Genomic DNA, 24,567 nt, shown 5'->3' on the forward strand with positions numbered 1-24,567 from the left:
TTACCATCACTTGAGTCGTACAATTTGACAGCGCAGCGCGCCCTCTAGCGGGGCCTGTGAAATGTGCACCCCGCCGCTTTGATTGGCTGTCTATTGGTCGCCCTGTGATGATGTCACGGATGACGCATTGTGAAAGTCCTCTATCTGCTGGAGCAGAGCTGTGGACGGATACTTTAGGCTTGCTATGAGTGTGGGCAGGTTGTGCAGGAAGGGGTCTTGGCTGCTGCTGCTGGCGCGGGGGGGCCCTGTGCTGGGGGCCACAGCATGGACACACAAGAGCTTCATGACCTCCACAGCTTTACTAAAGCAGGATGACTTCACCAAAGGTAAGTGCCCCCCCACAATCACGTTATGCATCTATGAGGGTCATATCACTGATGTATAGAATCCAGTGATATTGGTGCATATAAGCCATGCTTGTTACAGGTTCTTGTGTGATCTTCTATGTAATATAATGGTGGTCACTCTGAACACCCCCCATAACCTTACGTCACCTTATGCCCCCAGGAGACATTTAGAAGAGCCTGGCCCCGTCCTGCTATACTGTCACAGCCCAGGAGGATGTGTTCTACTCTGTTCAGCCATTCATTACATCTGATCCTGGGAAAGCTGGGTGACAACAAATGCAGCCTCCTGGGTTGTCAGCGCTTTCCCAGCCCATAGACCCCATGATCTGCGTCGTTCTGCAGAGACTATATGTATTTCTGCACATGTAGGAAAAAGCCTTTCGTGTCAGAGCTGTCACCCAGCTTTTCCAGAAATGGATATAATGAGTGATGTTTCCTAAAATGATGAACATGCGATACAAGACGTTTCAGTATTTCTGGTTCGCAATAACTGTATGCGGTACAAAGAGCCATTACTGCTGCTGACACCACAGACCTAGATGACTGCGCACAAGTTATCTCTGGTTATCGTTTGATTATAAAAAGTTAATGTTTAAATCCATTATGAATTCTGTTTATCTGCTCTTATATTTGTGTCATTATTAACTCTAAAGGGCATCTGTCAGCAGATTTGTACCCATGAAACTGGCTGACCGGTTGTATGTGGACTTGGCAGCTGAAGACATCTGTGTTGGTCCCATGTTCATATGTGCCCGCATTTAATATATGCAAATGAGCCTCTAGGAGCAACAGGGGTGTTGTCATTGCACCTAGAGGCTCAGCTCTCTCTGTAACTATAGCACCCTCTGCACTTTAATAGAGCCAGGCAGTGTAAATGTGATTACGTCTGTCCCAGTCAAAGTGCAGACGGCCTGGCAGTTGCTGAGAAGGCAAAGCCTCTAGGAGTAACGGCAACACCCCCGTTGCTCCTAGAGGCTCATTTGCATATATTATAACTACATTTTTCTCAGCAATGCAGGCACATATGAACATGGGACCAACACAGATGTCTTCAGCTGCCAAGTGCACATACAACAGGTCAGCCAGTGTCATAGGTACAAATCTGCTGGCAGATGCCCTTTGACTTTTCTCCTGAAATTTCAAATGATCTCATTAGTTGTTTTATATAGCAATTCCCTGGCTTTTGGATGTCTGGCAGATACATGAAGACTCCATCTGGAGACTTTAAAAAGTTGTAAAAACAATTAACTTTTGTCATTTTTACATCGCTTGCTCCATTCGGCTTGGTTAGCTTGTTCTGCTGATTTTATAGGGGTAGTCCAGGATTTTGTTACTGATGACCAGTCCTCAGGATAGACCATCAATATGTGATTGTTGGGGTCTGACACCCTGCACCACCGCCAATCAGCTGTTGCAGTGTAGTCAGACATACACGGCTCCACCCATTGTGGAGGGGATGAAGCTAGTTAGTGCAGACCTGCTCCCACTGAAACAGTTCTTTGTGGGGGTGCGGTGTGTCTGACCCCCCGATCAGATATTGATGGCCTAGTGCAGTCCGATCTTTGTCAATCGTCTCTGATTGTATTTTATTTTTCACCTCTGTAAATTCGCTATTCTCCCTAGGTATGTCTAATGAAATAAACAAGATCCATGAGAAGGTGAAGGAGGCTCTGCCGGGCAGTGGCTGGTACCCGTTCAAATCTATGGACCATCTACCTCCGGAACACGCAGACATCGTCATCGTCGGGGGTGGAATCATGGGCTGGTCAGTTGCCTATTGGCTGAAGAAAATGCAGACCAAGAAGAAGGCGTACAAAGTCCTGGTGGTTGAGCGAGACCCGACCGTGAGTTTTACGTCTAAGTTAAGGGTTATCAGAGTGGACTGGCTCATACATGGCAGCTACGTTATCGGTGACGGCGCACTATTTGGAGACCCTTTGACTATTATGTTAGGGAGTTGTCCTGCAAGCATTTGTCTAATTTATCGCTTTACCTGAATAGATGCCTTGTTATTCTAAAAAAAAAAAAAAAAAAAAAAAAAAAAAAGCTAAGATGGCGTTCAACTCCCTCTGTTTGGCTGTCTGTATATGCTACTGTGAGCATTCCAGGTAACGTTATTAATGCCCTCTTTTATTCTCGTCTTGTAGTACTCCCAAGCCTCCACTGTCCTCTCAGCAGGCGGCATCCGGCAGCAATTCTCCCGGCCAGAAAACATCCAGATGTCACTGTTTGGAGCACATTTCCTGCGCAATATCAATGTAAGACGCCAGTTAATGAGCTATCGGATTGTAAAGTGAGGGACACCTTGGGGCAGGTGTCCTAATGCTGTCTAAGAATTGGACAGTTTGAACTTAGATCAGACAGTCTAAATGTGCGTCAGAGTGATTGATGCTGCCCCCTGTACTATTGGAGTGCAGCTAAGGCTACTTTCACACTAGCGTTTTTTGCGGATCCATCATGGATCTGCAAAAAAAAAAAACGCTTCAATTACAATAATTCAACTGCATGCATCAGTCATGAACGGATCCGGTTGTGTTATGTCTTCTATAGCCAAGACGGATCGGTCATGAACGCCATTGAAAGTCAATGGGAGACAGATCCGTTTTCTATTGTGTCAGAGAAAATGGATTCGTCCCCATTGACTTACATTGTGTGTCAGGACAGATCCGTCTTGCTCCTCATTTCAGGACGGACATAAAAACGCTGCAAGCAGCGTTTTAGTGTCCGCCTCCAGAGCGGAATGGAGACGGAACGGAGGCAAACTGATGCATTCTGAGCGGATCCTTTTCTATTCAGAATGCATTAGGGCAAAACTGATCCTTTTTGGACCGCTTGTGAGAGCCCTGAACGGATCTCGCCAACGGAAAGCCAAAACGCCAGTGTGAAAGTAGCCTAAGCTGTTTGGAGTGCGTCTGTCCACACGCGTGCTGACTGTTTCTAGTAAAAGTCAACAGAATTGTAACAAAGGGATCCCTTTTAGTGGTGTAAAGTCTAGGTAAGTGCCCCGTGTGTCTTATTACAGGAGTACTTGGGCATTATGAATGAAGATCCCGTTGACATTCAGTTCAACCCCTCTGGCTACCTCTTCCTGTCCAGTGAGAAAGGAGCTGAGATCCTGGAGGACAATTACAGAATCCAGAGGTATGGAGATGTTCCTGGTTACCAGCTTTAATGGAGATGAAGCAGTATTCTGCAAATATGTCTTAAAGGGGTTGTGAGAAAATGTGGGGGGGGGGGGGGGCCTGACCTGTAAAGCAAAGATGACTTACTGCTTCCTGCTCCTTCTTCTCCAGGCCCGCGATGCTCCGTTGGGCTCCCTTCATGTCAACATCTGGTTTGACATCGCCTCGGACAACCACTGGCCACAGCGGTGATCGCCTCCCCTTACTTCATGACAAAAGGTCACATGACGCAGGGGGGGGGGGGGGGGGATCAGGTCTCGACCGCAGCCAGTGATTGGTTGAGATGATTTCAAGCCAGAGGTTGACCTTGAGGGAGCCCAGCAGAGCATCTCGGGCCTGGAGAAGGAGCAAAAAGCAGGTGTCAACTTTGCTTTACAGGTCCAGCCAAGTGGGGGTGTTTGCCGAGTCTCTTTCCCCCCCCCCCCCCCCCCCCCCCCCATCCCCCCATTTTTGCATAACCCCTTTTTAATCATGGTATAATGCAAAGTTCTGCTGTCAGTGAATGGAAACCTTTTTGTGTTTACATAAGCAGGTTGAAAATCTGTCCTGACCTAATACTTCTCACAGGTGAATGTTTGTTACAATTCTATCCAGTCTAGACAATCCTCTGAGCTAAAAAGACCAGCAAGACAAATCTCTCTCCTGTACGGTAGTTTGGTACAGTGTGTCAGTGCAGGTGGCCCGCAGTTTGGATTCTCTTTAGCATACAGTATTTTGATGGTATACCATGGCAGGACAGTAGGAGAGAAGCAGTGGTAGGGTCCGCAGAAAGCTGGAGGCAACCTCTATAAAAGCAGTGGTGAACTTTGCTCTGTGAAGCCATCCTTGTGGACACTTACAGGTCATCGTTCATTCCTGTCTTTCCCCCAGCTGGTAGGTCATGTGAGGGCACTGGGTACAGGCCAAACAATCTGAGGCCTTGGTCAGGGTTCGAGCGGCTCTGGGTTATAATTGTTGTCCTACTTATTAACACTTCTGTGGAGACAGTATAATCCCCGGGACAAGGTGCCTTGTCTTGTGCAATAAGTAAAGCCTCATTTACACGTCAGTGTTTGATCAGTGATTTCCATCAGTGATTGTGAGCCAAAACCAGGATTGGAGCCTCCACAGACATAAGGTATAAGGGAAGGATCTGCGCCTGTTTAGAGCTGCACCTGATTTTGGCTCAAAATCACTGATGGAAATCACTGACGTGTGAATGAGGCATAAGAATCATCCCGTCAGTGGATGCTCTTACTGCAGTTGTGGGCGTTGGCACCCAGCTTTCCCACATGATGAATAGCAGACCTACCATGTTATACATCTCCCTATTATATCTGCATATCAAGGCTCGTTAGCTATCCAGAATTCTAGGAAAGATGAGTGACCAACCAATGGGAGCTGTACTGGCAGCCAGGTGAGTTGTCACAGATGGGCATACAGTTGTGTTCAAAATAATAGCAGTCAGACATCACTAACCTGATCAATCACTGTTTTTGGTAGAAATTCTATTTCTACATGGCAAATAATTTACTAGCAGGTGTAGTAGAGTAATAGAAACCCAACAGTCATGACATGCATGCTGCTGATTCTGTGTAATTGAATCACTAATTGAAAGGGGTATGTTCAAAATAATAGCAGTGTGGAGTTTAATGAGTGAGGTCATTCATTCTTTGAAAAACAGGTGGCAATGATTGCCCTTTTTTAAGGAAGGCAGCAAATGTTGTACATGCTGGTTACAGTGCATTTCTCTCTGAAATTCTGCGAAAAATTGGTTGTTCCGGACATTGTTCAGAAGAACAGCGTACCTTGAATAAAAAGTTGATTGGAGAGGGGAAAACATATAAAGAAGTGCAGAAAATGATAGGCTGCTCAGCTAAAATGATCGCAAATGCTTTAAAATGGCAACCAAAACCTGAAAGACATGGAAGAAAGTGAAAACTACCATTCGAATGAATAGAAGAATAGCCAAAATGGCAAGGACTCAGCCAGCAATCAGCTCCAGGAAGATCAAAGAAGGTCTAAAGTTACCTGTGATTACTGTTACAATTAGAAGACGCCTATGTGAAGCCAAGCTATCTGCAAGAAGCCCCCGCAAAGTCCCACTGTTGAAAAAAAGACTTGTGCTGAAGAGGTTACAATTTGCCAAAGAGCACATTGACTGGCCTGAAGAGACATTTTGTGGACTGATGAAAGTAAGATTGTTCTTTTAGGGTCTAGTGGCCGGAGACAGTTTGTCAGACGACCCCCAAACACTGAATTCAAGCCACAGTACAGTACATCATGATATGGGGATGTTCCTCATACTACGGTGTTGGGCCTATTTATCGCATACCAGGGATCATGGATCAGTTTGAATACATCAGAAGACTTGAAGAGGTCATGCTGCCTTATGCTGAAGAGGAAATGCCCTTGAAATGGGTGTTCCAACAAGACAACGACCCCAAACACACCAGTAAACATGCAACATCTTGGTTCCAGACCAACAAGATTGACGTTATGGAGTGGCCAGCCCAATCCCCGGATCTTAATCCAATAGAAAACTTGTGGGTGACATCAAAATGCAGTTTCTGAGGCAAAACCAAGAAATAGAGAAGATCTGTGGAACGTAGTCCAATCATCCTGGGCTGGAATACCTGTTCACAGGGGCCAGAAGTTGGTTGACTCCATACAACACAGATGTTTATACACTAGTTCTCAGAAACACTGGTTATACAACTAAATATTAGTGATTCAAAGGAAAGCAAAATCTTCAAACATTTTTCAGTTTATATAGTGAATGTTTGAGTTTGTAAAGAAGAATACAAACACTGCTATTTTTTTGAACAGTCTAATATTCACTTTTCTTAATTTTTTTTAGAGGAACACAAATTTGATATTTTTCTTCATGTTTTGATTTGGAATATAATCTGTAGTGTTCCCAATGCATTTGTGTGTATGGAAATAGAAGCTATTAGAAGGATTTTGAGCTTTATTCGCTCTTTTAAACACACTGCTGTTATTTTGAACACAACTGTATGGAATCCCAGAATTTTTCAATACTTGATAATCGTCAGTAAGGGAGGGTTTACATCACGTTTTAAGCCTCCGTTTGATGTATACGTTAGAAAAAAAAGATACAAAAACGCAGCACACCACATTCTTGTATCCTGCACAGGTAAAAAAAAAAATTGTATATATATAATATACACAATGGAACTCTCTGGTAAACGGTTGCCACTGTATGACATCAGTCTAAAGCATCCATTTAACCTGTACGTTTTTTGCGTTAAACGGATGGGAAAAACGTGATGTAAACGCAGCCTAACATACAAATGGCATATCAGTCAGGTTATTGTCTTGGTGACTCTTTTTGTGTTATTTTCTTACAACCCAGGGAACAGGGAGCCAAAGTGATGTTACTTTCCCCGGACCTGCTGAAGAAGAAGTTTCCATGGATCAATACACAGGAGGTAGCGCTGGCCTCTTATGGTGAGATTCTGCTCGGTGGTGAACTATTGGATTCTGGATTAAAGGAATTACTGTGGTTTTCTCTGTATCTGGTTTTCAGGCCTGGAGAACGAGGGCTGGTTCGATCCCTGGCTACTGCTCACTGCGTTACGGCGTAAAGCTCTGTCCATGGGCGTCGTGCATTGCCATGGAGAGGTGACAGGTAAGTGCCCAGTTTACACAGCAACTCTTTTGCTTGTTTTTAAATCTACATATTTTCACCTAATATGTTGCATCGAAATTACCTTAAAGGGGTTGTCTCACTTCAGTAAGTGGCATTTATCATGTAGAGAAAGTTAATACAAGCAATTTACTAATATATTGTTATAATCCATATTGCTTCCTTTGCTGGCTGGATTCATTTTTCCATCACATTATACACCGCTTGTTTCCATGGTTACAGACAACCCTGCAATCCAGCAGTGGTGGTCGTGCTTGCACACTATAGGCAAAAGCGCCAGCCTCTCTGGCCGGGACCATGGCACTGCACATAGGCTAGTGCTTTATCCTATAGTGTGCAAGCACGACCACCACTGATGGATTGCAGGGTGGTCGTGACCATGGAAACGAGCGGTGTATAATGTGATGGAAAAATGAATCCAGCCATCAAAGGAGGCAATATGGATAATAACAGTATATTAATTAGTAAGTTGCTTGTATTAACTTTCTCTACATGATAAATTCCACTTACTGAAGTTAGACAACCCCTTTAAGGGCATGTTCACACTGAGTTTTTTCTGTGCTGGAAGAAACTTGATGCGGAACCCCTTTTTTTTTTTTTTTTTTTTTTTTTTTTTTCTTCTCCTGACGTGTTTTTTAACATGCTTTTTGATGCGGTTTTGGTGGGGATTTACATTCCTGCTCATTTTCAGTGGGAATTCTTTGCATGGATTCCACATCAAGAATGGACAGGACACTTTTCTTTTTCTCCATGGTGTAGTTTGAAAAACCGCAAGCAGAATAAAAAAGCTCAGTCAAAACTAACATGTGGATTCTCCACTGCATCCATTTTTGGTGTGGCTTTGGATATTTGGAGCAAAATCTGCACCAAAAATCTGTCATGTGAACATAACCAAAAAGTAAAATATTGTTTAAGTAGATGCAATAACATGCATGACCACTAGGTGGTCACTCTGCATTGTTCAATATGATATGCTGCGTCTTTTAATAACATTTCCGGTCTGTAGGGTTCAACTACGTCATGCAAGAAATGCTGACCGCAGAGGGTAATCCGGTGAACTTCAAAGTAATCAAGCAGGTCATTGTGAGTATATTTGGGATTGACCAATATATAGTTTAATTCCTGATATTTTTACAGTTTAGTTGTTTTGTTTTTTGTTTTTTTCTCTACAATGCATATTCTTATATTTTTCATTCTAGGTACAAACACAGAACAGTTTGGAGAACCAGCCCGTGGATTGTATGGCGGTCGTCAATGCTGCCGGGGCCTGGTCTTCAAAGGTGGCGGAAATGGTTGGGATCGGCTGCGGAGACCCGAGCACCTATGAAGATGTCAAGCTTCCAGTAGAGCCTAGAAAAAGGTATCGGCCATGAATTTGCAGAAATACAACATATTACCCTCTCCTTATGGATTTATGCAATAACTTTGCACCACGCGCGCGTGCCGTCTCTCTTGCTGCTATGTCTATGGTGAGCAGGAAAAGAGACAGGAGATGGCACGCGCCTTCCCTTCATACAGCTGATTGGCGGGGGTGCCTGAGGATAGGTCGTCAATATTAAAAGCTGGAGAAGCCCTTTAACGATGGGCTGGAGGTTGTAGGGATCACTGTGTGGTAACACGGCGATGCATATGTGGTGATCGTGTGACTTCTCTTCCAGATACATCTACATGTTTCACTGCCCCAATGGTCCCGGCCTGGACTGCCCGATGCTGATTGACAGCTCAGGGGCCTACTTTAGAAGAGAGGGGTTGGGAGGAAACTACATTGGAGGCCTCTCTCCTCCAGAGGTAACTGGTGGCCGCATGCAAACAAACGGGCAGCAATGCAGACTTTTTAGTAAACGCTAGGAAGACCGGTTTCTTCTGTCACTTCCTTCTGCGCAGGAGGAGGAGCCAGACCACAGTAATCTGGATGTGGACCACGACTATTTCCAGCAGAAGGTTTGGCCGCTCTTGGCAGACAGAGTACCAGTATTTCAGTCCTTAAAGGTATGTGCTTGGTAGCTGACGAGAGCCTTCATAATGCTTTGATGGTATTCTATCATCACCATAAGGTTGATGTCATGCTCGGCTTCAGTGGCAGTTTTTGAGACAGAAGTGGATCCAGCAGGAAGGAGAAACGTATGTCCTCCCTTTATATTTCTCGTTCCCTTCTGACCCACTTCTGGCTTGGCTCAAAAATCTGCCCCAAAAGCTGTGGGTGACACCAACCTAAAACATATCTGTATTTAGAATATTCATTGCTCACAAATCCCCCTATTACTTCTTGTATAATGAAAAGTACAGAAATTTCCTAATATACTTTTGATTTCACTTCATCCACATTTTCAAGATTTTTGCTTGCTGTCAGTGAATGGGAACATTCCGTTCACTTCCAGAGGCTGAAAACACACGAAGAAGTAATATTCTTACAGCTGATTGGCTTGCTACAATGCTGTCCACTCTGAACAAATCTTCTGTCAGCTAAATCGTTTGGACTCCAGACTAGGGGCTCATGCACATGGCCATTGCAGTTTTTATGGTCTGCAAATTGCGGATCCGCAAATTACGGTTGCTGCCTGTGTGCATTTTGCAGAACGGAATGTGCTGCCATCTATACAGCAGTCCTATCCTTGTCCATAAAATGGACAAGAACAGGACATGTTCTATTTTTTTTGCGGGGCCATGGAACGGATTTGTAGATGTGGACAGCACACCCTTTTGCGGCCCCGCTGAAGGAATGGGTCCGCATCCAACTTGCAAAAAATGCTGATCAGATGCGGACCAAACACAGTCATGTGCATGAGCTGTAAGAATGTTTGTTTGTTTTTCTTCACTGACAGAAAGTAGAGATCCTGCAAATGGTGAGGAACTGAAACATAGATGGGGCCTCATAGATCTAGACGCTAAGATACTGGCGAAGGTCCTGGCATCGCGTCTGTCAGGGATTATTCTTTCCTTGGTGGGCCCAGACCAGTCCGGTTTCATGCCTGGGAAGTCAACTGATACAAATCTCGGGAGACTTTATACCAACCTGCAGGTTCAACATGACAATGTGGGAGATAGGGCGATAGTGTCTTTAGACAATGAAAAAGCATTTGATTCTGTTGAGTGGCAATTTCTATGGGAAGTATTAGCAAAGTTTGGGTTCCCAAAGAACTCCAATGAAATGGCTGCATCTGTTATATGCGGACCCTTTGGCGAGAGTGCGTGTGAACGGGACGCTATCCAGGCCCTTTCATTTACGCAGAGGGACCAGACAAGGGTGCCCACTGTCGCCGTTACTCTTCGCTCTGGTGATGGAACCAATATCTATTTTGATAAAACTCAGCCCAGGGATAGAGGGTTGGAATATAGCGGGCATCACAGAAAAATTATCACTTTACGCCGATGATATGTTGGTATATTTGGGAGATACGGAGAAATCACTAGATACACTCCTAGAAGTGGTAGATGAATACGGGTGGTAATCAGGACTTAAAATTAATTGGGCCAAATCGGTGTTGTATTTGGTGGATGAAACCGAGAATACGAGAGTATCGGCAAGGTCAAAACTCTTTGGTTGATAAGTTCAAATATTTGGGAGTCATAGTACATAAAGAGCCTAAACAGTTCACCTCTCTCAATCTGCTTCCGACTATGGAATATATTACGCAAAAATTAAAGGCTTGGGTAGCCCTTCCTCTTTCCCTGGTGGAGCGGATAAATCTCTTCAAAATGGCCTTGTTATCAAAATTACTATATATGTATATGGCGGCGCCGGAGCTTTTAAAGAAATCCCATTTTGAGGAGATTGATAAATTACTGACTCCCTTCCTATGGCCCAATACACAGCCCAGAATTGCTAGAGATACGCTGAATGCGTCTCATGTCAGGGGTGGTTTGGCTCTCCCTGATATGTACAAGTACTACCAAGCAGTTCAGCTGACATATGCCAGTTGGTGGATCAGAGCAGACGCCAATAATCCAGCGACTGTTCTGGAGGCTGCATTGTTGGGGTCATATGAAGCTTTAACAAACTTCATATATAGGGAGGGTAAATACCCAGTTAGATGTCTTACCTCCAATATGTTGGCGGTGTTGACTATTTGGAGGAAAACTGTGTGGGTGAACAAGAATGGGGAAGACAGAGGGGAGTTGTCCCCGGTGACGCCGTTGTGGCGTAATCAAGGACTACAGGAATTGTATAAGCTGCAGGAGTTTGAGTTCTGGCCGCAACATGGGGTGAAGTACGCTACCCAACTATACGTAGAGGGAAACTTCAAGACATTTAGAGACTTCAGGGAAGAATTTCAGATCCCCAAATCTAGTTTGTTTAGATACTTCCAACTTAGACATGCATGTACTAAACAATTTGGTAAGGATCCCATTAAGCTAGAATATAGTTCCATTAAAAAGGTTGCTAGATTGAGAGAGTTGTGTAAACCAGTATCTTCCTTCTATGCGGAACTGATCTCGCAGGCCTCATCCCCCTTATCTAAATCTTTGGCAAGGTGGATGTTCTGCAATTGGAGGATAGGCACGAGAAAGAACTAATGCACACTTGGAGGCACTTGGTAATCAGGGCAAGGGGCCAATTAATACAGGCAAAATGGCTGCATCGCACATTCTTGACTCCAGTTAGGCTAAATCGTATGCGTAGATTGGATACTCCTCAATGCTCTAGATGTGGCGCAGAAAGGGGAACCCTGATTCACATGATATGGAGTTGTCCAGTGATAGCACAGTTATGGTCAGGAATTCACAAATTTCTTAATGAGAAATTAGGGTTACCAGCAGTATGCTCCCCAGAGAATAGCTTATTGGGACTAGTGAATGATCTGATCCAAACTAAGCATGCTAGGATGCTGTATAGACTCTTAGGGCTGTTTCACACGAGCGAGTCCATTGCGGGAATCGCGCTCCGTGTGTGAGTGTGATCCTCCGCTCTGGACTTGGAGGAGCACGGCATTATCATGATTTATAATGCTATGTGCCTCTGCGTGGCCTTATTTCTACAGAATCGTACTGACAGCTTTATGTCACTATGATTCTGTGGAAAAAAGGCCATGTAGAGACACATAGCATTATGAATCATGATAACGCCGTGCGCTCCTGCAAGTCCAGAGCGGAGGATCACACTCACACACGGAGCGTGATTCCCGCAATGGACTCGCTCGTGTGAAACAGCCCTTAATGTTCTACGCCAGGAAGGTCATTTTACTGAACTGGAAACCTCCGTCGGTACAAAAGTGGATCCAAATTATAGATGCGGCTTTGCCGATGTATAAACAAACGTTTATGGCGAGAGGCAACGCAGGGAAATTTGAGAAAATTTGGGGCTACAAGCGAGGCCAGCGCCTGAAATAGCATGAGTAAAAATATTACCTACAGGAGAGGAGAAATGTGGTGAGCAGTGGGCTTATTATTATTATTATTATTAATATGAAAAGAAGACTGCAGTGTTATGTTATAAGGACGGGTCTCCTCCATACTCTTACATAGATAGTGATGCATATGGGTGGTTCGGCCGACAAATCTTTCCTTCCCTGGGGGGCGGGGGGGGGGGGGGGGGCTGCAGCGCTGTGGTGGGTGTGATTGTGAGTGTGAATGTGGTCTTAACCCTGGAGCTTCGGATGCGAAACAATACAATGTGGGGTGTTGTACTCTGATATTTTCCACTGTCATGAAGTAGACTCCTGTAGCACTTTAATAATTTACTGTCTATGAAACTCCGATGGCACTAGTCTTGAGACCTGCGAGTCTGATGTATGTTGTTACTCTTATTTTTCGTCTGGAATATAAAAAAATAGTCTATAAAAAAAAAAAAAAAAAAAACATAGATGGGGCAGATTTACTAATCCTGTCTAAGGGCTAGGCAAAGGTAAAATCGGCCTCGTATTCAGCGGCAGAAACCTCAGCGGTTTCTCTTTGTTTTTTTGTTTTTTGTTTTTTTAGCTATGAGTAACTCTATAAAGATAAAATTCAGCATTACATATAAAAATTTAGGAATAGAAAAAGCAAAATAAAATTGAAATCAATTAAAAATCCGAGGGAGTTGTAGCTATATATAAGGCATATCCGGCATGAGTATATGTCTTATGCATCAAAGCAGTCCTTTGTGCAATTGCTGTTCTTGTTAAACAGTTATTCCTATTTCCTGATAAAGTCATCCACTTAATATTAGTATGATGATTGGTCCGTAGAACAATATAGTGGTTATTATTTGCAGCATACGGTTTATTCCCAATATAATGTAGCTGGTTATTAAGTAGTGAGGGGATCAGCTAAAATGCAGTTAATTCGGTTAATACTCCAATTATCAACATGCAGTAGTCAACAGACCATCCTTTCCAATAGTTAGTTAATACAGTCCATAATCTGTGGAATGTATAGCAGATTTCGTGGCGTCCCACGTTTTAAGATCGCTTACCTGAATGCAGAGTAGGTCAGGTACATATGGCCAATAGGCGGTTCTTGGTGTCTCGCTAGCGTTCTTGTGAGATAGGGCAAAAGAAGTGAGGTGGATTGGATGTCCTCAGAATGCCGTCAACTCGTGATAATAGGAGCGACTATTACTTTGACTTATATAACCTCAAAGACAACAACTCAGTGCCCCAACCGACCCCAAACCTCATTAATAAATTCCTATCTGAAATCTCACTGCCCAAACTGTCCCCTGATCAACTTGCGCAAATTAATAAACCAATTGAACTTGCAGAAATAACTCATATTATCAAGTCAACTGAAAATAATTAAAGAATTACCTATGAGGAATTTTGAATCTCAGGCATAAGTCTGTAAAAGAGTTCAAAGTATCATTGGTAAAAAGGTCTCCAAGTTTTTCGATTCCCAGGTCAGTCCAATTATGAATGTTCAAATCTGGGATGCATTTCCCCACGACCGCCAAAGGGATTTCGGAAAGGGAGATTGTAACGGAGCGCCTAGCACCCCGACTGGGTACCTCCGTCGATAGATGCTCCTAGTGCTTCCAGAGGACTCCAAGCACTCCACTTGACACCGTCAGCACTGCAGACCCCACGAACCGCCGAAGCTTGGTGGAGGTCTCGCCGTCTCCTACCCACCCTGGACCTACGACCAGGCTCCAGTGGGTGAACCTCTCCTAAATGCAGAGAGCAGGAACCATGAACAAGCTCTTACAAGAGCTTATACTCAGGGGAGTATTGTGATATAGCAATCCCCAAGAGTGTAGTTATCCTATTCCCCAAACATGAGCCAAAACTTCATGAAGGTATAAAAACAGGAACTCCCTTTTTATTTTAACACACAAGCATTTTATACACATCTTCCAACAAGGTTACCACCCACAGGGTTTTGTAAAAACAGCCAATAACCAGTTACAATACACTCAGACACTCACACACAAAATCCTCCCCTCTGCCCGTGATAGAATTACCTCACACTGGGTTGATGCAATCATCACAGGCAGGCGAATACACAATATCCTCTGTCCTGGAGACAACCGAGAAGTAATTCAATTATCTCTCAGGACAAAGGACATCGCCAATACACACAGAGAGACAATGGAACAGACCTCCCTACTCAACGTATACAATGTCCCACCCTTTTCAATACACAGACATTTAACATCCCAAAATGGCACGAATTCGACCAGGAGTTCAAGTTAGTCCAAGTCCTTTGTGAACAAATGAGGCCTGGCTGATGAGAGGGCCCATAATCCTGGGGCAAGAGGCTAGTAGCCAGGCCCCTCCAAAACCCAGTGGCGAGGTTGGTTTCGCCACAGAGATGTTGATAAAGCTTAATTTAGTTGACATTAAGGTCCATATTTCAAGTGCAGCTTGGATTGTAGGGGAACCTCAAGAGCACAGGGGTTCTTCTGTAGGGATCTGGAGTAGAATACATGAGGTTCAGTCACACCATTAGGTAGTTCTCAATAGAGATCTAGTGTTTTGTTGGGATAGTTTAACCACTTAAATATCAATTGCTCAAAAATACAAGCCCTATAGGTATCTAATAATGGATGGACAACCCAAACCCCTCTTTGAAATAGGCAAATAGAGTGTATCTGCTTGGACTCCTGGTCTTTTATCCTGCCATATGTAATTAAGAAGTGATCTTTTGGATTTCTTCTAAATGTGTTATAGGGATAGAGATTGGCAAGTTGCAGAATAGATAAAAGATTTGTGGAATAATAAACCTTTTTAGGGCTGAGATCCTTCCCATCCACGAGATTTCATGTTTTTTAATTTTATTCAGGTCCTTTTCTAATTTTTTTCCTTTAGAGTTCTTAGGTTTACTGGAAGGAGATTGGCGGTTGATGGGGTTAGTTGGATTCCTAAATATGTAATCTATTCGGAGTTCCATTTAAAAGGAAAATTGGCTTTCAATGAAGTGAGGTCTGAATCTTTTAGGCCAAGATTAAGGACCTGGCATTTGGCTACAATCAGACTGTAATAGGAAACTGAACTGAGACTTTAAGATTTGCATCACAATGGGTAGGGACACTGTTGGGTTGGTAAGTGCCAATATAATATCATCGGCAGACAGTCCAATCTTGTGATTTGTATCGCCAATTTTTATACACGTAACCTGTGGATGAGCCCTAATACATTCTGCTAAAGGTTCAATTATTAGTGCAAAAATAATAGAGAGGGGGGCACCCCTGTCTTGTTCCGTTATTAATTGGGAACTGGTTGTATAACATTCCATTTATAAAGACTTTAGCTGAGGGTTTTGAGTAGAGTGCGCCTATAGCTTTGGAAAATCGTCCCAGTATTCCAAACTTCGATAGTACTGCCTCCAAGTACCACCAATGCACTCGATCGAACGCCTACTCCGAGTCCAGAGACAGGAGGAGAAAAGGCGCTCGATTTGCCCTTGCTATCTTTTATGAGATCTATTATGCGTCTAGTACCATCTAGCGTTTGACTGGATTTAACAAACCCCAATTGATCATGGTGGACCAGATAAGGAATCAGGGGAGACAGTTTATTGGCCAATAGTTTAGAATACATTTTAAGATCGGCGTTCAGGAGAGAAATAGGTCAGAATTTCCATGGTTGGTCAGGAGATTTTCCTGGTTTAGGAAGAGCTACTATAGTGGCCTGGAGCATTTCAGGTGGTATGTTCTCGGTGGACATTATGTGGGAAAAGGTAGATAGAAGATGGGGAGACAGTATTTTTTTTTCAAAGGTTTTAAAATATTCATTGGTTAATCCGTCTGGGCCAGGAGATTTATTATTTTTAGTTGACTTGATAATATGAGTTATTTCTGCAAGTTCAATTGGTTTATTAATTTGCGCAAGTTGATCAGGGGACAGTTTGGGCAGTGAGATATTAGATAGGAATTTATTAATGAGGTCTGGGGTCGGTTGGGGCACTGAGTTGTTGTCTTTGAGGTTATATAAGTCAAAATAATAATCCGCTAACATGTTGGAGATACCTTGGGGGTTAATGATCTTTTGTTTGCGAGAGTTGTAAATGGTATTTTTTTTTCGTGTTTTGGGCGGCTTTAATTTTATTGGCCAATATTGTACTCGCTCTATTTCCTTGTGAGTAATATTTTGCCTTAGATTTCCTTAAAGGGGTTGTCCAAGTTATTTTTTTGTTCTTTCTATGTTCCTAACTAAGCAAATGTAATAGCTTTCCAATTAACTCACTTTATCTGCAGTGCCTGGTTTCTCAGATGTCACTGAGGGTCACATGACCTGTGATGTCAGCTTCTCTCCCTGCTCTGATAAAGGTCGTTTACAAGCCTGTAAACGAGACGTCACTGTGCTGGCTATTCCCCCCCCCCCCCCCCCCCCTTCCTTCACTGCCGTCTACTCTCTGCTAGGATTCTTAACCCCTTCAGCTGCACATACTGGCTAGCTCTGCAGGCAGTGAGGAGACCATTCTGGGCACTGGAGATTACATACTAGAGAGAGCATTGCACAAGGTAGGGGGAAGATCCTGTGTGTATTAGCAGTGTCATTATACAGCTGGGACTTGTAGTTCTACACTAAGTTGCTGTTGATTCTCCCAGCACTCAGGGCAGCTCTTGTATCCACTTCCTTAGCAGTGTCATTATACAGCTTAGACTTGTAGTCCTACACATCCAGAGTCTCCCAGCAGACAGACATGTCACTCAGGGCAGCTCTTGTATCCACTCCCTTAGCAGAGCAGGGGGAGGGGCAGAGATTGTTTTTATTGCATGTAAACAAAGGGCCAGAAAAGAACCAGGGAAATGAGAAAAAAATAATATATTTTTTGCATAAAACTTGCTTAGCTCAGTTATATATCAGATTTTCAGTGCTATATTATTTTTTTTCATAACTCTGACAACCCCTTTAAGTTGTGTTTGAAGTTATTTTTATAAAGCTGGTATAGTTTTGTAATGTAAATTTTTAAGTTGGTTTAGTATAGTTTGGGAAGGGTTTATTTTGTCCGTAGCTTTTAAATTAGTAATGGATGTACATAGCCTTGTGTGCGCACCAAGTCGTGGTGGGTTGCACATCTAAGGTACAATTGTACATGAAATATTCTGTAAGAGCTTCATTAATTTTGGGATTGGGTGGAAGGTAAAGATAAATGATAATTGTTGGTTTGCCAGGGTGTGTATGTGAGTTGGTTGAATCGCTCCGAGATTAGGCATAAAATTGGTGTGTGATTGGTCCATGTTATGGAACCTATGCTAGAGGACAAAATGTTTTGTAATGTTTATCGACCATTATCAAATCAATCCTAGAATACTGTTTATGGGGGTATGAGTCAAAAGTGTAATCGCGTTCTGATGTGTGTAACACTCTCCAAGTGTCATATAAATCTTCTGGCAGTAGGTATTGTGCAAAATGTAAGGACGGTTGAGATTTCGTATGGTTCGACTTGTCAATAGATGGTGATGGAGGCAAATTAAAGTCTCCACATAAAACTAGAGAGCCTTGATTGATTGATAGGGCGGTGGTTATTACCTCTTTGATAAATGCGAGTTGGTTTGTGTTTGGTGCGTACAAGGAAACTAAGGTATATATTGAATTGTTGATGTTACATACTAGTATAATATATCTCCCGTTGTCAGTCTTGCTTTGAATCATTTAAAAAAATTGATATTTTTAACAGCAATAATTACCCCTCTTTTTTTCTTCACTGCAGGGGATGCAAATAAGCTGGTACATTTTTTATGGTTAAGTCTATAAGTCAGACTCATTCAAGTGATTTATTGAATGCAAATCACGTCACTTTTAAGGGAATTAACTTCTTTCCATAATTGAGATCTTTTAAAAGGACTATTTAGGCCATTAGCATTAACTTGAAGAAATTTTGATAACCATCGCTGCCAGTGAAGGTAGTGCAAAGTAAATAATACAATATGCTACAGAGCAAGTGCGGCACCACAACGTAAGGGTGACGCAGTCGCTCCGCAGCTGTAAATATAAGAATATCGCGCTCACTTGTCACTTTGGAATTACAGGGTAATGTTAAAGTAAAAGGGGAAAAAAAAAGTGAGTTAGATAGATAAGGTTAAACAAAACAATTCAACTCCATCTATAACAGAGTAGATAAATCAGAGTCCGGTTCAAAGAGAACCAACTGGATACCAATTTATCCAAGTAACAATGGAGGTGGGATTTAGAAAATACATATTATAGATTATCCCCGATGAGACCTGCAACAAAGAGTGTAGGTAAATAACTCAGTCTAGTGACCCTTGAATAACGAAAAGGATATGTCCTTTAAGGCAAGTGGGAATAGTCCTTTCTTGGGGCTTTCAGGTCCATTCTCTAGCCAGGGTAGGAGGCCTCTTCTTCATCTACCATAGCCACAGACCATTTCTGGAGTAGTTTCATGGTATCTCTTGGGGAAGAGATTGAGTGAGTTATTCCGTTCTTGAAGATCAGGAGTTTTACTGGGTAACCCCATTTATATGGAATATTGTGATCCCTAAGGATTTTGGTAGTGGTGGAGAATTCCTGGTGTCTATTCAGCGTTGCTGCTGAGAGGTTGGAAAATATCAAGATGTTTTTGAAGCGTTCAGGGAAGTCTGAATTAATTCTTTGAAATGGTAGAAGTGCAGCCTAGCAATGATATCTCTGGGAGCGCTTCTGGGTTTAGGAATTCTGTGCGCTCTATCAATTAATAGATCTTTGTTCTGCATTTGGAATCAGTTTAACAAAATAATCTGTAAGGAAGTCCTTGATAGCTTCAGGTTCAACGGTTTCCGGGACTCCTCTGAATCTTAGATTATTGCGTCTTGAACGATCCTCAAGATCCGGTAGTTTGAGTTTCAATGCTGATATATCATCCTCAACATAGTTATGTGCGTCCACCAACCGGTTCTGGGCGTTAGTGGTTTCTTCCATTTTATCCTCGATATGAGACGTTCTTTCTCCAATTTGGGTAATATCTTTTTGCAAGGCAATAAATGCGGATGTTATATCTTTCTGTATGGAGTGTCTCAGGTCAGATAGCAAAGACCTTAAAGTGGATTCTGTAACTGGTAAAGACTGGTTGTTATCATTGGTGGATGAGTGGGAGCAGATTGTTTGTGGATTTTTCTCCTGGGGTAGGATTCCCTCACTAGAAGGCCTCTTGCACACGACCGTATGTATTTTACGGTCCGCAAAAAACGGATATGCAAAAAGTAAGGATGACATCCGTGTGAATTCCGTATTTTGCGGAACGGAACATCTGGCCCCTAATAGAACAGTACTATCCTTGTCCGTAATGTGGACAATAAGATATGTTGTATTTTTTTGCGGAATGGAAATGCACACTGAGTACCTTTTACGTATTTTTGTTTTGTGTGGACCCATTGAAATGAATGGTTCCGCATACGGTCTGCAAAAAAAACCCAGAACGAACACAGAAAGAAAATGCGTTTGTGTGCAAGGGGCTTAAGAGGAAGTGGCATCCTGCAGCATATTCTGATAGTGGGGAGAAGTTGGTGGCTGGAGCTTTTTAGATGGGGATGATGCTGCAGAGGTGGACTGACCTGTTAGAGGTGAGGGGCTTCTTCCCCCTGTATTTCTGAGGTGCGCTGGGAAGGGAGCAGTGTCGGGCTGTTTCTCCTGTGCCGCGTGGTGTAAGGAGCGGGCGCCATCTTGGACACCTCCGGTAGCCCTGCTGAAGGCCTCGATCTTGCTCGGCCCTTTCTCCTGGTGTGGCCCATATTTGCAGGTGGTGAGATGATGGTCTAGGACTCTAGGAGGTTTCCCACAACCTTTGGTTGATGCTGGTGTCGCTGAGTTTGCTGTGGGCAGCTGTGTTTAATTTTGCAGGCTCTGGAGCTAGCGCGTCCTGCATCCGCTCAGCTCCTCATTCGGCCACCACTGTTTTTCTATTTGAATGGCGTGGACCCGCACGTGGCTTAACTCCAGGGAATGGAGCTGAATCGGGAGCAGACACCCTCTGTGGGCTCCAGCAGTGGCTAAAGATTTATCTCAGGGGCACAGGCTGAATGATAAATGTGGCGCACAGATAGACACATTTGGTTTTTTTTCCCACCTATTAGTTGGCTTACTTTGTGTCAGAATTTTGGTGCATCTTAAGTCACACCCCTTTCCCACTAAGCCACACCCCTCACCAGGCGAGGCACAGTGGCTTCATACATATGCCTTAAAAATCCAGACAGCCACAATACTAAATGTGGACCAAAGTATATTAGAAAAATGCGAAAGTTTCCATTAATTTAGACTAAACTGGCCCTTCAGGCAGGTGACCGGTTATAAACATTGAGTGCACTTTGGGTTATATTGTGGAATTCCTGCAATAACTTGGAGGAGGGATTTATCATAAGGCTAATACTTTGTCAGTTTTGCTTGATTTGGTGTTTTGTCCCAAATTCATTGTCGCATGCTTATTTAAAAAAAAAAAAAAAGGGTTTTCCAAGATTTTTTTATTTTTTACTGATGACCTATCCAGCGGATAGGTCATCAGTATCTGATCCGCGGGGGGGTCCGACACCCGGGACTCCTGTCGATCAGCTGTTTGAGAAGGCAGTGGAGCTCTTGTGACATTACATTGTACATTGACATTGTATAGTGGCCATGCTTGGTATCGCCCTCAGCCTCACTTGAATAGGGCTGAGCTGCCTAGGAAAAGGAGCACCGCTGCCTTCTCATACAGCTGATCGGCTGAGGTCCGGGGTGTTGGATCCCCACAGATCAGTAGGAAAGTCTCGGAAAACCCTTTTAAATTCAGCACATCTTTAAACCTAGCACTGTTGTCTGGAGTGAGTTTGTGACCTACTTTGGAAGCCAGAATTCTGGGGTGCAAGGCTTTTAATAAATTCCCTCTATGGTGTCTTTTGCGCAGGTGAAGTCAGCCTGGGCCGGGTATTACGACTACAACACCTATGACCAGAACGGCATCATTGGGACTCACCCGCTGGCGCGGAATATGTACTTTGCATGCGGGTTCAGTGGCCATGGCTTGCAGCAGGCTCCGGCTGTGGGGCGCGCGGTGGCAGAGTTACTGAATTATGGGCAGTTTACATCCTTGGATCTCAACTCTTTTGGTTTCCAGCGTTTTATATTCCAACAACCTGTCCTAGAGAGGAACATTGTCTGAGGTGAGTGGGGGCAATGATCCTTTCTGAACCCCAAGAATCTGTTCCAAGTACTCCATCACAGACACAGCGAGGTTACTCATGATGATCACAGGATACTCATCATATCATGTTCTCCCACAAGTAGGAGGAACCTATTTCTCTGTTCATAATTAGCCTGCTGTCCTGGTTCTTGAATAGACTGGTAGCAGAACAGTAAAGACTAAAGGTGGTCATACACTTGAGATAGAAGTTGGTTCATGGATGAACAGCAGTTGAACAATCATCTGGAGAACGTTGATTTGTAGACACGACCATACACATGGTCCATATTGGTTGTTACAGCCAAACGCATTCAGTGAAACTGGGTGATGGGTGAAAGATCTTTCTGGGAACGTTCTTTCACAGACAGATCTTTCGTTCAATTTCTTTTCAAACGATAATGATCTTTTATCAGTCGGCTAAAACTATCGTTCGTTGTTAAATTTTAACCAATGAATTATCGTTTTGGTTGAAATCATCTGTTTTGGTCAACTTTAGACTGTGTATGGCCATATTTTTGTGGGGCAACCCCTTTTAAGGCTCATTCAGACAAGCGATGTTCAAGTGTAGAACGGACTGAACAAAGACACATTATAGTCAATGACCCAATTCACATGACCAGTTTTCCGCACGGACCATCTGTCAGTGCAGAGAAAAACGTAGTCTGCACTACTTTGGCCCAATTCTCGCTCTAGGCTCCTTCTTTTCATCCATTTTAAGCAGATGGAACATGTCCATGTTTTACAGCACCTATCTGACTGGGCCTTGAGGCAGATATAATTCCTATCCTTAAGGGCTCATGCACACAGCCGTTGCCCAGTCTTGCCCTTATTGAGGCCCGCAAACAGCGGGTCTGCAATATGCGGGCACCGGCCATGTGCTCACCGCATCATGGATGCGGACCCATTCACTTGAATGGGTCCGCAATCTGGAAGCTGCGGGACGGAGGCACGGAACCCCCGCCGCATGTTCTATTTTTTTTTTGCGGTGCAGACTGATCACAGACCCATTCAAGTTGAATGGGTCTGGATCCGTCATCGGAATCCGCACGAATGTTGCCCGTGCATTGGTACCAAAAATTGTGCATGAGCCCTTATTGGAACTAGACCAGCCTACCACAGTGGGGAGGGAAACTGACACAAATCCCATTCGGGATTTGTTGAAAGTTGTGTGACAACCCCTATGGGAACTGTAATGACAGCTCATAGTGGATGGGGGTGGGGGGAGGCATTGCTTTTTAACCTGCTGCAATGTTAATAGAATTGTTTAAGATTTATTTTTTTCCAGAGAGGAGACAGAAGAATGTAGATGCTGCCTTTGTGTCAGGACCCAGACACTCCTGGAAATTGACCCTGGGGTCAGAATCGCCATGAAATGAGACAAAGATGGAGGTGGAACAAGGTCACCTTCAAAGATTACACAGTCCTCACAAAAGACTTGTGAATGTGTTTTTAATTTAAACAATTTTATGCTGCAACCTGTAATTCAAGGGGAACTACAAAAAAAACGATATACTTCCCCCCTCAGATGTTGTTAACTATAATGTAATGTCAATGTTCTATAAGGAAACAAAGATTGAAATGGTTTGTGGTAAATACAGAGAACTTTGTAATGCCTCTTTCTCCCTCTAGCAGCTCATTTCCATCTCCCTCCTATGGGCAGCATGTAGTCTGATCCTTTAGGCTACATGCACACTGTCCGTTTTTCACTGATGCCTTTCGGAGAAACGGACATTAAAAATAGACCCATTCAATTGTATGGGGGCTGTCGGTCAGTGAGAAACAGACACGATAGAACATGTTCTATTTTTTGACATCTGTTATTCACTGGCCGTCAAAAAAACTGCCGTGTGAATAACCCCATAGACTACCATTGGTCTTAAAACGGACGTGTGATGGCCGCTAAAAAAAAAACGTTTTTCACTGTCATGTGCATGTAGCCTAGTCTTAAGACTGACTTGGGCTACATTCACATGACAAGGGAAAAAAATGGCCGTTCCAAACAATTAAACTCCCTTTTTCATGGCTGTTTTTAACTGATTGCTTTCTGAAAAACGTTCATTAAAAACAGTCCCCTTCAATTGCATCGGGCTGTGAAAATAGACAAAATAGGACATGTCCTATTTTTTTGGCGCCCAGTATTCACGGTCCGTTAAAAAAAAAACAGCCAAGTGAATACACCGATAGACTGTCACATGTAGCCTTATCAAAGAATGTTAGGAGGAAGAGGGGAGAAAGAGGCAAATTATATTATCCTTTGGATAGGTGATAAAAGGGTGTTTATGGAAAAACCCCTTTAAGGTCACCTATGAGAACTCCTCTTATTGTGTCTCGGTCTGCTTCTATGCTCTGGCGTCTGTGTTGTCACGTGGCTTCTGGGCCTTATAGACACCAATCAGAACTCTTTGTTTACATTTCCTACCTGTGAAGAGAGTTGAATTTCGATTTGTTGTAATGGTAACGCTGGCACGCCAGAGCACAGGGGCACAAAGTGTTGTAAGGAACCTCTTCAATCTGAAGACAGGAATAAGAACTATAGGTAACATGTTTTATATATGTGAAAAAAAATAAAGGGTGCTATAACAGAATTATTTTTTGGTAGCTCCCCTTTAAGAAGATACAATATTTTTTATGATCATAAAATATTTTACTGGATTCTCTGTGTGCTCTGTTTATTACAGGATACATCACACAGGCTAGGGATCAGGGCCCCACTCACAGCCCTAGAAAGCATTGTTATTAAGAATCCCATAAGTAAGGGCCAAAGTGTCAGAATTTCGGGATTATTGGACCTTTACTATACAATACACAGTAGTGAGCTAGGGGTAACAGACTATCGCCACACAGCAGCCCATAGGATTACATGTATAGGTGAAGCCTGACC

General features: G+C 43.3%; 1 protein-coding gene across 1 annotated transcript; it reads left to right on the plus strand.

Annotated features, from left to right (window-relative positions):
- Nucleotides 1–134: 134 nt before the first annotated feature.
- Nucleotides 135–23,465, plus strand: FOXRED1 (FAD dependent oxidoreductase domain containing 1). The gene is made up of 12 exons (XM_040431567.1): nt 135–326; nt 1,971–2,191; nt 2,495–2,605; nt 3,370–3,488; nt 6,885–6,979; nt 7,059–7,160; nt 8,185–8,261; nt 8,378–8,538; nt 8,837–8,966; nt 9,063–9,167; nt 21,411–21,666; nt 22,972–23,465. Exons 1-11 carry the CDS (start codon nt 185–187, stop codon nt 21,663–21,665), a joined length of 1,518 nt encoding a protein of 505 aa, XP_040287501.1. The 5' UTR covers nt 135–184; the 3' UTR covers nt 21,666; nt 22,972–23,465.
- Nucleotides 23,466–24,567: the final 1,102 nt, after the last annotated feature.

The sequence above is a fragment of the Bufo bufo genome, chromosome 1, assembly GCF_905171765.1.
Source record: "Bufo bufo chromosome 1, aBufBuf1.1, whole genome shotgun sequence".
Classification (NCBI taxonomy): Eukaryota; Metazoa; Chordata; class Amphibia; order Anura; family Bufonidae; genus Bufo; species Bufo bufo.

Excerpts from the sequence above, each read along its gene's own strand:
- FOXRED1 (XM_040431567.1), top strand. The coding sequence starts at position 185 with ATGAGTGTGGGCAGGTTGTGCAGGAAGGGGTCTTGGCTGCTGCTGCTG. Across the intron at positions 3,489-6,884 it reads GACAATTACAGAATCCAGAG|GGAACAGGGAGCCAAAGTGA; the intron begins GTATGGAGATGT and ends CTTACAACCCAG. Across the intron at positions 7,161-8,184 it reads TTGCCATGGAGAGGTGACAG|GGTTCAACTACGTCATGCAA; the intron begins GTAAGTGCCCAG and ends TCCGGTCTGTAG.